Here is a 12,501-nt window from a genome sequence, read left to right as displayed (position 1 = left end):
TGAAGTCTCGTTCTCCGAAGCCCTCACAGAACTTCTCCTTGAGGAAAGGGATACATTTATCGTAGATTTCCTTCTTTTCCCTATCTACCTTATTTCCCTGGTCAAAGTCGTTATTTTCATATCTCACGGTGGGATCTAGAATGATTGCCGACTTCTCCTTCTTAGGGAAAGCAACAATATCCGCATATCTTGTGGATCCATCCATATCTACACAGTAGGCCTCGTCAAAGCAGGCAAAATCTCTTTCTTTCAGGAGCTTCATTAACTCATATTTCACTCTATGATGTCGGCGTGTTATGAGGAGGGAGTTGTTGGGACATTTCCCCAGCACATGTGCTGGTGTTTCCAGCTCTCTGTTGCATTTGCGACAAAGGGACCCAACTTCTCTATCCTATCCGCTGACACCTGGAACTCCACGTAGGGGTGCATAATTTATATTCAATTTCAGGGCATTGGACCATTCAGAGCCCGTAAGTATTTGTTTATCGTATATAAACTTATTTGCTCTTGGGGTCTCTTTGAAATGGCGTACTCGAATGCCCTGCCACCTGCAGTTAGCCCATTCCTCAAATGCATTTTCACGTAGCGACTTTCGTAGAGCTTTCACACTCCGAGGCCCCTGATCAACGCCCAATCTATCGGCACATTCAGCGATCTCAGCTGAACAATCGAAAGTGGACTGGAACAGAGCATCGGGTACATTTGACAGCCGCTGAGCAATGGACCAGTGTTGTAGGGGAGCCTCCCATTGGCAGCGAATCAAGCCTAGACCTCAGTACCTCCTCTGTACAACATCGCTGTGGAGGTGTTCGCAGGGAGCCCTATAATGGCTTTAACACTTCTGCGAATCATTGTGTCGATTCCATCCAGGATTCAGGACGTAGCTTTGTGAGGGGAGCGGTCTGGAGAGGGTATGTAAGACCCGGGAACACGTACTGGTTGACAATATTGACCTTCTGCTCGGGCTTAAGCAAGCACGAGGTGACAAGCTTATCCAAATTCATATTCAACTTTGTCACCGAATCCTCGTTGAACTGTAGCTCTCCCGAGAATGTGCATCCTAAATATTTTATGGTATCTCCAAATGATAATAAATGATTGACCATATTTTTCAAAATATGAAGAAGATGGTCGGAGGTATAAATAGTATATTTTTTAGTTTTTGTTTCCTTTTGACCGCACCCCAAAACATCTTTTTCATATTTTAATTAACATTTGAGTGGGTGACCTGGAGCATGAAGAATGCTTTTATAAATTTATAAATAATTAAAATATTTATTTATTATTTTTTGATTATTAAGGATATTCCTTTGTTTCTTTAAAGTTTATTCTGTCTAAAATTAGGCATCTTCAAGAGTCAAAAACTCAAAGAAACCCCTTCCATAGTTGGAGTTGGAATCTGTTTTCTAGGGCCTTATTTTCTATTCTTTGGTGTCTTTTTTCTCTTTTCAAGTTAGATAAAATGGATTTAATCGAGATTGATAGGTGATAAAGAATTTATGGAATTAGTCTATGAATCTTTGTTGTTGTTGATTGTTGCTTAAAGGCGTAAAACCCTCTGGTCATCAACGTCTATGGCATGATAAAAATAAAAATCGAAGAGGAGTTATAACTTATAAAAAAAGCGATGTGCTTTTAAAAATTTAAACACTAATGTAATTTTAGCTTCCTCATCTGTGAGAGCTTCTGATAAATTTGGGGTCAGTCCTATCCTGTTTATTATTGGCAAATAGTGAGTAAATTCTTCAAAAATATGTCTAATCGTAAGAATGGACTGACAATATTTGCACGTTGGAGGTGGCAGTTTTCTGATCAGGTGAGAGTGCTTGAGGAGAGTATGACCTATTCCCTGCGGCTGTTGCTGTAGGATGTTGACCATGGTTTTACTGATTGTTTTATTTCTTTTAATTTACTCGGAGAGCTTTCATCCCACTTGGCCTGCCATTTTTCTAATATTTGTAATTTAAGGGGAGTATTGGGTTCTGATGGGGTAAGAACGGCAGTGCCTCGGCCAGGGAGCGAGAATGCCTCTCTGGCAGCTTTGCCTTGCAAGCTTGTTACCAACAATGCCAATGTGGCTTGCAGCCTGTATGAAAATAATGGATTTACCTTGTGATAATTTTAGAAGAAAAGATTGAATTCTTATGATGAGTGGATGTTAGGGTTACATGTTTCTCAAACTTTTTAGAGAGCTCAACGGATCTGAGATTATTACAATAGTGTTCTGAATTATTGAAAAGCAAAGATGGAGGGCTGATGCTATCGCATAGAGTTCGGGGGTGTATATTGAGCATAACTTATGTAATTTAAACTTGTGGGTTGAATTGTGAGTGACAAGAGATGAGGCGGTCGAGCTTTCGGATTTGGAACCATCAGTGTATATTAAAAAAATAATCCGGAATATTTTCTAGAAGACGCGACAACCGTTCTTTATACTTGACAGATGTGGTCTTATTTTTGTGCATAAGTGACAGATGTAGCATTGTTCCAGGTTGTTTTAGAGTCCAAGGTGGATTCTCAATTTCAGGCTTCATTATCGGAATCGTTTGAAGTGTTGAGATTGCCAGAGTGATTCTTTCTGCCAGAGGTAGTGTTGGGTTTCATTTCTGCCGAAAAGCTAAGGAGAATTTAGATTGAAAAATATATTTGTAAGTTGGATGATTTGTTTGTTCAAATAATTTAGAAACATAATTAATTGCTAGTTTTTGTCTCCTAAATGATAGCAGAGGTAGGCCTGCTTCAGAGCAAATGCTGAGAATGGGACTGATCCTGAATACACCGGTAGCAAGCTGGTTACTCATATTATATACTGAATCGAGCTTGGGAAGAGTTCGGCGACATGCAGAATCATAGAAACCATAATCTCGCTTGGAGCAAACTAATGTAGTATAAAGTTTTAACATGGTAGACCGATCCGAACCCCACGATGTACTGCTAAGAAACCGGAGTATATTTAATTTTTTTGTGTGTGAATCAATAAAATGAACCCTTATAATTGGGTAAAAATCTGGTGGTTGAGCGTGATTCTGACCAAATTACTTCCTAGCACAACCATTCGTCTAGAAACGGTACTTCCTTACAAAGTACTGCATCTCTGTCCCTTCATGGGCTGTAGTGGTACAGACTTAATTTAATTTTTAAAAAGCATATTTCTAATTAATGATATCTCTGTTTTTTATTTATGATTCCTGTTGTATATAGTTCTATTACTTTATAAGTCATAACTTTTTCTTGTTCATCTCTGTTCTTTTCCTGATTCTTATTCAATTTTTTCTGTGTCCTTTAATAATAATTAATTTTTTCTTGTGCCAATAAATACAAATAAATTTTAAATCATCACACTCAACTGAAGGTTTTATATGTTTTTCTATGTAACTTTATAGTTTTTATCTTGTTTATTTATTGTCATTATGTTTTTTTGCTCCCTATATCCATTATGTAATTACTGTAGGTAGTTAAAAATTCTATTACATCATTTTAAATTAGATTATGCACATAGAAAATTGGCGGCATAATTTCAAATATGAAGCAGATGCGGTCAAAAAGACTGCAAGCCTAACCATCTTCTTCATATTTTAAATTAGAAATTAGTTGAAATAGATCATCTATTTAATAGCAATATATAGCGGTATTTTGTTAATTTTCTTCTGAGGTGTTCGTGGAAAAATAGCAAGTTATATATGAAAATGACCAAAAGGAAAATTAGGTTATAGGTTACTAATAATAGATAATGTTAAGATAATAGGCTATAGGTTACTAATAATAGATAATGTATAAAGTATGCATTCAACTACATTGTAAGACACACTTCACTTTGGTTGGCTGGTTGGGTTTGAGTGAACTGTATAATTGAAAAATGAAACATGATTAAATGTAATAAAATTCTATTGTTTTATGTTACAAGAGGTGTAGGGGGTGACCCAAATAAAACATTATGATTAGATTGTTTGTAGAATTTTGTATGACTGGGCTATGGAAATTGTAGATCTAACATTGAGGTGGTTAAAGATGATGTGGATGTTAACTATTGCTAGATGAACTTACTCCATGGTTCTTTCTTCCCTCCACATTCTTAGGCCTCTCTCCCCTCTGCTGCCGGGAACCACTCAAGTAAATCTACTCACTTATGTGGATATTAATGATGAGTTAACAAAAGAAAAGATGGACGCTTCTCTGGCTGAGACAAGATGGCTCTCACTTAGTCTAGGTTACTTCTCTTGCCACCGAGAGCGCTGGAGGAGGTGAGATTTGACTGTTGGCCACATGGGGCGCTACTAATCTTATACATGGCAGCCTTTCTGATTTAACCTTTCGGTTGCCGTAGGTCACCCAGAACAGATAATAATATCAATATGGAATGCAATAAATAAAACATTGAAAATTATATAAAATTAGCATGTGCGAAAAATGTATATGATGAAAACATTGAAGAATCTTAAAACGAAAATTATAACAGCACATTTCTTATACTAAATATATCAAACATTTAAATTCAATATCACTGCCTTTTAGCATTAAATTACCAGACAAATTTAATTATGATAAACTTAAAAGATGCATGTAGCAAAGTGCAAAGCAGTTGCCCAAGACGGGCAGGCATGAAGAAAGTTGGTTTGGGTGTCCAAAGATCTACAAGGTCTGTAGTCTGTAGAGTGAACCTAAAAAAAAAAAAAACTTAAACTATTTCTTTTTTGATATGTTAAGGTGAAGCAAACTTCAATTCATAATATTATCACTAATATATATTTTTTGTACTATGTTTCGGTTTTACCCCATATTCATGTACTAATATACCTTATTTTGTCAATTACATCTATTTCATTTTGAATATACTGAAGTGTTTTTCTTTTTAACATATTATTTTCTTTGTGTAAAAATAATGTATTATCAAAGGCGAAATTGTGTTGGTTGCTGCACTAGTGCTGTTTTATTGGGATTCTTCTGTTTATTTCTTATTTCATTTCTGTGTTGATTCATTTTATCACCCAACAATTGCTTAGTTTCACCTATATAGACAGCTGGACAATTTAAACATGGAATTTTATATATCATTCCTGATTGACTTTTTGTATCAATTTTGTCCTTCAATTTACTATAATAATTATTAATTTTATTGTTTGGTATGTAACGTAAGGAGTATTCATCAACATCATAATCTTTAAATTATTTCTGTATATCTTCTGATACACATGGATGAATTTGAATATATATTCCTTTTCTTCAACTCCCTCTTTAAACTGTATAATTTCTTAAAAACCCAATAATGATATAAAGAAGATGAAAAATTGACAGTTGGTCTGAATTTCTTTTATTCTAATTACTAAATAAAACATATTCAAATTCAAAATTATAAATCTAAATTGCTAACGAAATGTTTAGAAAATGAAATGAAATTTGATTATGACAATGAAAATTATGTTAATAACAACCCTTTGATTAATTTCTATTATATTAGTTAAAAAATAATGATTGTTTTTTGGATGAAATTTGAAATTCATTGAAGAAAAGGATTTCATTATTTGAGCCATTGAGAATATAAAAAAATGAAATTGAATATTTTCTTGATGTCTTTAAATGATATGTGTATATTATATATGCACCTAAATAAACGATGTAAAATATTCACAAATTATATAAAAACTATAATAGAAAATTCCATTCTATGCAATAAATGATGTGACCCACCCCAATTTCATCCTCAGCTGCTCATTTGCTCTTGTAAACTGTAATTCATTCATTAAAAATTATTAATCTTCATGTTTACAATAACATACTAAATGTTATTTACCTTGAGTGTGCCATAATAAAATGTAGACAACATAAATTACTGAAAATTTAAGTAATTTTAAACACTATTATGAAAACTAATCCGAGATATAAGCGTAACCTACCTCGGTACACTAGTTTCTAAAACTGTAGACGAGAAACAGGTCATTTCAGAAACTAAGTTACTGGAGTTTTACTCAACTCTTGGACAAATCTAAGTTTTACTGGAGATGGTACAACTGGCCCTAAGTGAATTGTGATGTTTCATTTAAAGAATTATTTTTTGTTGCAGCTTACACCATTAGTATCAAACAGGAGGAAGAACTAATGCTTAATTGTGGTGAGACAAATTTTAAATAAAAATAATCTTCACCATCCTCTTATCCAAAACCACCTAAATAATTAATTTTCTTTATGTTAAACCCAACCTCCATTTTTTGTTTAGTAAAATCTAATCAAATGGCTTGTGAACTGGTGAAATAATTTTCATCATATTTCTACTCAGGTGGGTTTTTAGAATCTTTTCATAATTGATAGAACATCTGTGAATACCGCTGTGATTGCTTTTTGTTGTTTATTAGGTATTATCTTCTAATGTTTTTAAATTAAGGAGAACAGGAGAGTTATTTTTAAAAAAAATTATCATGTAGTGGTCTTCTGTTTGTCTATACCTGTAATTCTCTTAAACTATTAAACCGTTTTCAATGGAGTTTTTGAATTTACATGCTGCATTAGTTGAGTGTTAAATCAACTCCTATATCAAGTGACCAGCCCTCCCTTACTATCTCTATTCCCCTCTCCCTTTTTATATTACACAAAAATGTTCTACATAATTAAAATAAATCTATTTTTATATTACATGAAAATATCCTACATAATTAAAATAAATCTATTTTTATATTACATGAAAATATCCTACATAATTAAAATAAATCTATTTCTATATTAATTATTAAATTTTCATAAAACAAACAAAAAAAAATACAAACTTTTTTTAATGTTGCTCTAACAATCTCTATTCCCCGCTAGCTAAGGGGTTAAAGCTATTGTAAGTTCCTTTCTGTGCTATACCAGTGGTGTCAGGTCATGGCTTCTTGAGTTTAACACTTCAAGTAGGGCTCACTAAAATCTCTACAACTTCTACATTACTCGCCTCTTAAAAATTTAAGTGTTGAAATCATGCTATAATTCATAAAATAAATATTAGTTTGATTACTGTTTAACAATAAATGTGGTAACATTTAACATTTATAGGTTCCAAGGATTCCAGCATTAAGTCAGAGAATCATTCAAAAGATGAGATAATGATTGATTTGGAGAAATCTGAAACTTCTCATCTAGCACCTCCTAAGCATAAGACTGAAATAAGAAAATACACAGTAATACAAAAAAACCTAATAAAAAAACATATAAGAAAGAAGACTCACCAGTGTCCTCTTTGTGATTATAAATCAGTTCGTGCTAATCATTTGAAAACTCATATAATGGGCTGTCACTCAGGGGAGAAGCCTTTTGAGTGTCCTCATTGTGAATATAAAGCAATACGAAAAGGCCAATTGAAAAGTCATATAATGGCCCATCACACAGGGGAGAAACCTTTTCATTGTTCGCATTGTGATTATAAATCAGTTGCTTCTGGTGATTTGAAAAAACATATAAGATACCATCATACAGGAGAGAAGCCACTCCAGTGTTCCCAGTGTGAGTATAAAGCAAAAACTAAGCAACTATTAAAAAGACATATTATGGCCCGTCACACAGGAGAAAAGCCTTTTCAATGTGCCCATTGTGAATATAAAGCAGTTCTAAAAGACCAATTAAAAACCCATATAATGTACCGTCATACAGGAGAGAAACCTTTTCAGTGTTCTCATTGTGATTATAAATCCGTTGGTTCTACAGATTTAAAAAAACATATAAGTTACCGTCATACACGAGAGAAATCTTTTCAGTGTCCTCATTGTGAACGTAAATCAGTTACTTCTAATGATTTAAGAATACATATAATGGGATGTCATACAGGGAAGAAGCCTTTTCAGTGTCCTCATTGTGATTATAAATCTGTTGGTTCTACAGATTTAAAAAAACATATAAGTTACCGTCATACAGGGGAGAAACCTTTTCAATGTCCTCATTGTGATTATAAATCTGTTGGTTCTACAGATTTAAAAATACATATAATGCGATGTCATACAGGGGAGAAGCCTTTTCATTGTCCTTATTGTGAATATAAATCAGTTACCTCTAATGATTTAAGAATACATATAATGCGATGTCATACAGGGGAAAAGCCTTTTCATTGTCCTCATTGTGATTATAAATCTGTTACTTCAAAATCATTAAAAATACATATTATGGGCTGTCACACAGGAGAGAAGCCTTTTGAGTGTCCTCATTGTGACTATAAAGCAGTACGAAAAAGCCAATTGAAAAGTCATATTATGGCCCGTCACACAGGGGAGAAGCCTTTTCAGTGTTCTCATTGTGACTTTAAATCAGTTGGTTCTAAAGAATTAAAAAGCCATATAATGCGGTATCACACAAGAGAGAAGCCTTTTGAATGTCCTCTCTGTGATTATAAATCAGTTGCTTCAAGTGATTTAAAAAAACATATAAGGTACCATCATACAGGAGAGAAGCCATTTCAGTGTTCCCAGTGTGAATATAAAGCAACAACTAAGCAAGTTTTAAAAAGACATGTTATGGCCCGTCACACAGGAGAAAAGCCTTTTCAGTGTTCCCATTGTGAATATAAAGCAGTTCTAAAAGACCAATTAAAAAACCATATAAGGTACCGTCATACAGGAGAGAAACCTTATCAGTGTCCTCATTGTGATTACAAATCCGTTGGTCCTACAGATTTAAAAAAACATATAATATGCCGTCATACGGGAGAGAAACCTTTTCAGTGTCCTCATTGTGATTATAAATCTGTTCGTCCTGCAGATTTAAAAAAACATATAATGTTCCGTCATACTGGAGAGAAACCTTTTCAGTGTCCTCATTGTGAATATAAATCAGTTACCTCTAGTGATTTAAGAATACATATAATGGGCTGTCACACAGGAGAGAAGCCTTTTGAGTGCCCTCATTGTGAATATAAATCAGTACGAAAAAGTCAATTGAAAAGTCATATAATGGCCTGTCACACAGGAGGGAAACCTTTTTAGTGTATTCCTTGTGATTATAAATCAGTTTCTTCTAGTGATTTAAAAAAGCACATTAGGTACCTTCATACAGGAGAGAAACCTTTTCAGTGTCCTCATTTTGAATGTAAATCAGTTACTTCTCACGATTTGAAAAGTCAGATTATGGCCTATGATATAGGAGAGAAGCCTTGTCTGAAGCATTGTCCACATTCAAAACAAATCAGTTACTTCTAGTTTTTAAAAAGACATAGAAGGTACCATTATACAGAAGAGAAGCCATTTCAGTGTTCCCAGGATGAATATAAAGCAAGGACTAAGAAGCAACTATTAAAAAGACCTAATATAGCCCATCACACAGGAGAGAAGCCTTTTCAGTGTGACTTTAAATCAGTTGGTTCTACAGAATTAAAAAGCCATATAATGCACTGACATACAGGTGAGTAGCCTTTTCAGTGCCCTCATTGTTATTATAAATCAGTTACTTCTACAGATTTAAAAAGCCATATAATGTGCCGTCATATAAATGAAAAGTCTTTTTTTAGTGTTTCCATTGTGAATATAAAATGATACATATAATGGCCCATCTCAGAGGAAAGCAGCCTTTTTAATTTTCCCATTGTAAATTTAAATATAAACAGCAGCTCATTTATAGGCCCTAATTAATTCAATAGTTAAAATCCAAGGACCTTCAGTAGTGCAAGTGTTGGTTCTACATTTGTGGTTGCATCAACAGTGGATTTGGCAAATAGAACACAGAGAGGCTATTTGAAAAGTGCTAATATGATGGGTACTAATAATTTATCAAGCAGACCAGGATGCCAATTTACCAGAGGTCAGTGTCAAAGAAAACGTTCATATAGAGATAATTTAGCTAACACAGGATGATTTGTCAAGACCTGATGAGTTTTATCTTATGATACTATCAAATTTATATTTTTATAGTTTGTAAATTTAAGGGAGGGTGTATATATGGGGATCACTGGCAACACTGATGAAGAGACATTTGCAATGATTGTTATGTTGATAAGAGAAATGTTAAATAAAGTGTGATGTTAATTTAATGTATTGTTTTTGGCTCCTCAGTTAAAATTGTTGGTGTAAGAACTTTTTTTTTCCTGTTCTCTGAAATTATGCATTGTTTAGAAATACTGTTACAGAGTTGAATTAGATGAAATTTCCTATTGTCTTTATTCATAGGATATGATTGTACAACAAGATTATATTGGCAAATATGAGGAGAAGATAGTCGGGGGTGAGGTCAACAAAAAATACACAAATGAAACTTATTTATTTGTGCCGACGCATTGACCTGAATTTCATGACCTTTGTCAAGGCTTTAAAAAAACATAACAAAATAACTTTAATTCAGAGACAAAAAATATAAAGGAAATAATAAATAATGAACGAACTTGGAAATGTACATAACAATAAATTCGTAGATAGTACTAAATTAATACTAATAGAAGATAAAATGTAATTTTGTTGAGGTGAGAATTATATAAACTAAATGATAACATAATAAGATATAGTGTATGAAAAGTCCTCTCCCTTATTTAAATTTTATTTAATTACATTTAATAACGCCATTTTGGGGCTGCCACCCCACCCCCATACTCCTACTCACACAAAATTAATGGAGCCAGCAATTTACCTAAAAAAGCTTTTGTTTTAACAGATTCTAATTTTTTTTTAAGATATGAAAACACAAATTTACATTACATTTAATTGAAAAATTTCATTCTTAAAAAATTAATAAGTGTGGTATGAGAGACAAAAAACTACCCCATAGGAAATAATGGTTTTAGTAGTATAGAGAAAACCACCTGAAATAATGATACTATTATAAGCAGTAAGTATTTTAGCAATATATATCACAAAAAACATTGATAACAGAATTAACTTTAAGACAGTTACTAAAAATGTTTGTACACATTACATAGATATAGGTAATCATTTAGTAATTTAATTTTGAACAATAGTAATGGATATTGGAATAAATTTAATACATTCGTGTGATGATGTAGTATAGTTTGAAAAATTATTATTAATAGATTAGTTATCTTTTGTGGAACAGAGGTAGGAGATAATTGACTTAGTTCTTAATCTATTTGTTATCAATGGTAAAGATAACCTGATTTCAAAAAGGTATATTAGAGTTTAGATCTCCTTATGTATAATTATGTTTGAAGTTTTTAATTTCTCTATTATTATTTTAAGTTTTCTGTTTCTCCTTAAAATATTTTTTTGCCTTCTCTCACATATCTCTTTTCCCTAGTTCTTTATCGACCCTTCTAGACACTGCATATTTCTTTAGCTTATTAATTTCTACTCATCTATATCACAGTGTAGCTTTTATCTTTTGTAACATATATTCCCTTTTATTTCTTACCCATTGTATCATTTATATCATCATTTTTTTTCATTATATTATCTTGTTTTTTCTAATGGCTGAGCTTTGGAAAATGCCTCATCAAGACTAAGAGTAAAATTTTCTAAAAGCCGTTGCCAGAATGTTACTTGACCCTTTTGAGAGAGAACTTACACTCAACAAAGATTCTGATAAAAGTGGGAGGGTATAATTCTGTCCAAGAGACAGCAGGCCTGTGAGTACAAAAACATGGGTTAAACTAAGCAGAAACAGTACCAATGAACGACCGTTTAGATAGTTGAATTGTTGCTATTGTAAGATAATTGATTTGTTGTATTAGATAATAGGTAGTTCCTAAAAAACAGATAGTTAATTTGTTGTATTAGTTGAATTGTTACTGTGTATGGACGTTTAAATGTAATAAAAGGTTTGTAGAGTAAAATTAGAAAATAATTTCACACTAGTTATTGTTATCGTTTAGATTATAGATTCTACTTGATGAGTTTCATTAATGTAATAAGGTATAGTGAATAAAAAGTCCTCTTCCTTATTTAATTACATCTAATAAAGACGTTTCAGATTTGTCAGGACATCATCAGGTATTTACAAACAATATTCATCCTATTTATTCAATAATTAATAAATATACCACATTTTTTTATTGAAAATTTAATAAACAATTACCTGATTAAATATATCTTTTAATATCACATTTTATGTTCTCCTTATTAGTCTTAAATTATTAACAATAAACATATTGTTGTAAATTATATAAAAAATTAATAATTAAGAATTCCAAAACATAATTATAAATAAGAATGTTTAAATTCTAATATACCTTCTTGAAATCAGGTTATCTTTACCATTGATAACAAACAAATTACAAACTAAGTCAATTCTCTCCTATGTTCCACAAAAGATGACTAATCTATTAACAATATTTTGTCATACTATAATACATCATCACACTAATAATGTATTAAATTTATTCCAATAACCAATGTTAAAGCCCAAAAGTGTATTTTTCTTTTCTTTAATTGAATTTCATTATACTTCCAAGTCGTTTTTATTAATCATTAGTTAATTTCTTTTTTTTTTAATAACCATTTAGTCTTTATTATTATTATCGAAAGTGGCCATCTCGGATGAGAGATATTATATTTGGAAGTTTATGTGCATATCAACCCCCTACTGTGAGTGACTTTTTTCTCCCACTCT

General features: G+C 32.3%; 1 protein-coding gene across 2 annotated transcripts in view; it reads left to right on the top strand.

The window, feature by feature from the left end:
* The window catches only part of LOC106690393 (zinc finger protein 271), a gene marked incomplete at its 5' end in the record, with an annotated part of 59,696 nt that extends 49,122 nt beyond the window's left edge, over positions 1 to 10,574 (top strand). The window contains 2 exon segments of one of the 2 annotated variants that reach the window (XM_014435828.2): positions 6,059 to 6,106; positions 7,021 to 10,574. In XM_014435828.2, coding sequence (XP_014291314.1) covers positions 6,059 to 6,106; positions 7,021 to 8,936 — 1,964 coding nt within the window. 2 annotated transcript variants of the gene reach the window in all.
* Positions 10,575 to 12,501: the final 1,927 nt, after the last annotated feature.

The sequence above is a fragment of the Halyomorpha halys genome, unplaced genomic scaffold, assembly GCF_000696795.3.
Source record: "Halyomorpha halys isolate HHAL.00 unplaced genomic scaffold, Hhal_1.1 Scaffold1700.1, whole genome shotgun sequence".
Classification (NCBI taxonomy): Eukaryota; Metazoa; Arthropoda; class Insecta; order Hemiptera; family Pentatomidae; genus Halyomorpha; species Halyomorpha halys.
This window is presented reverse-complemented; position numbering and strand designations above follow the sequence as displayed.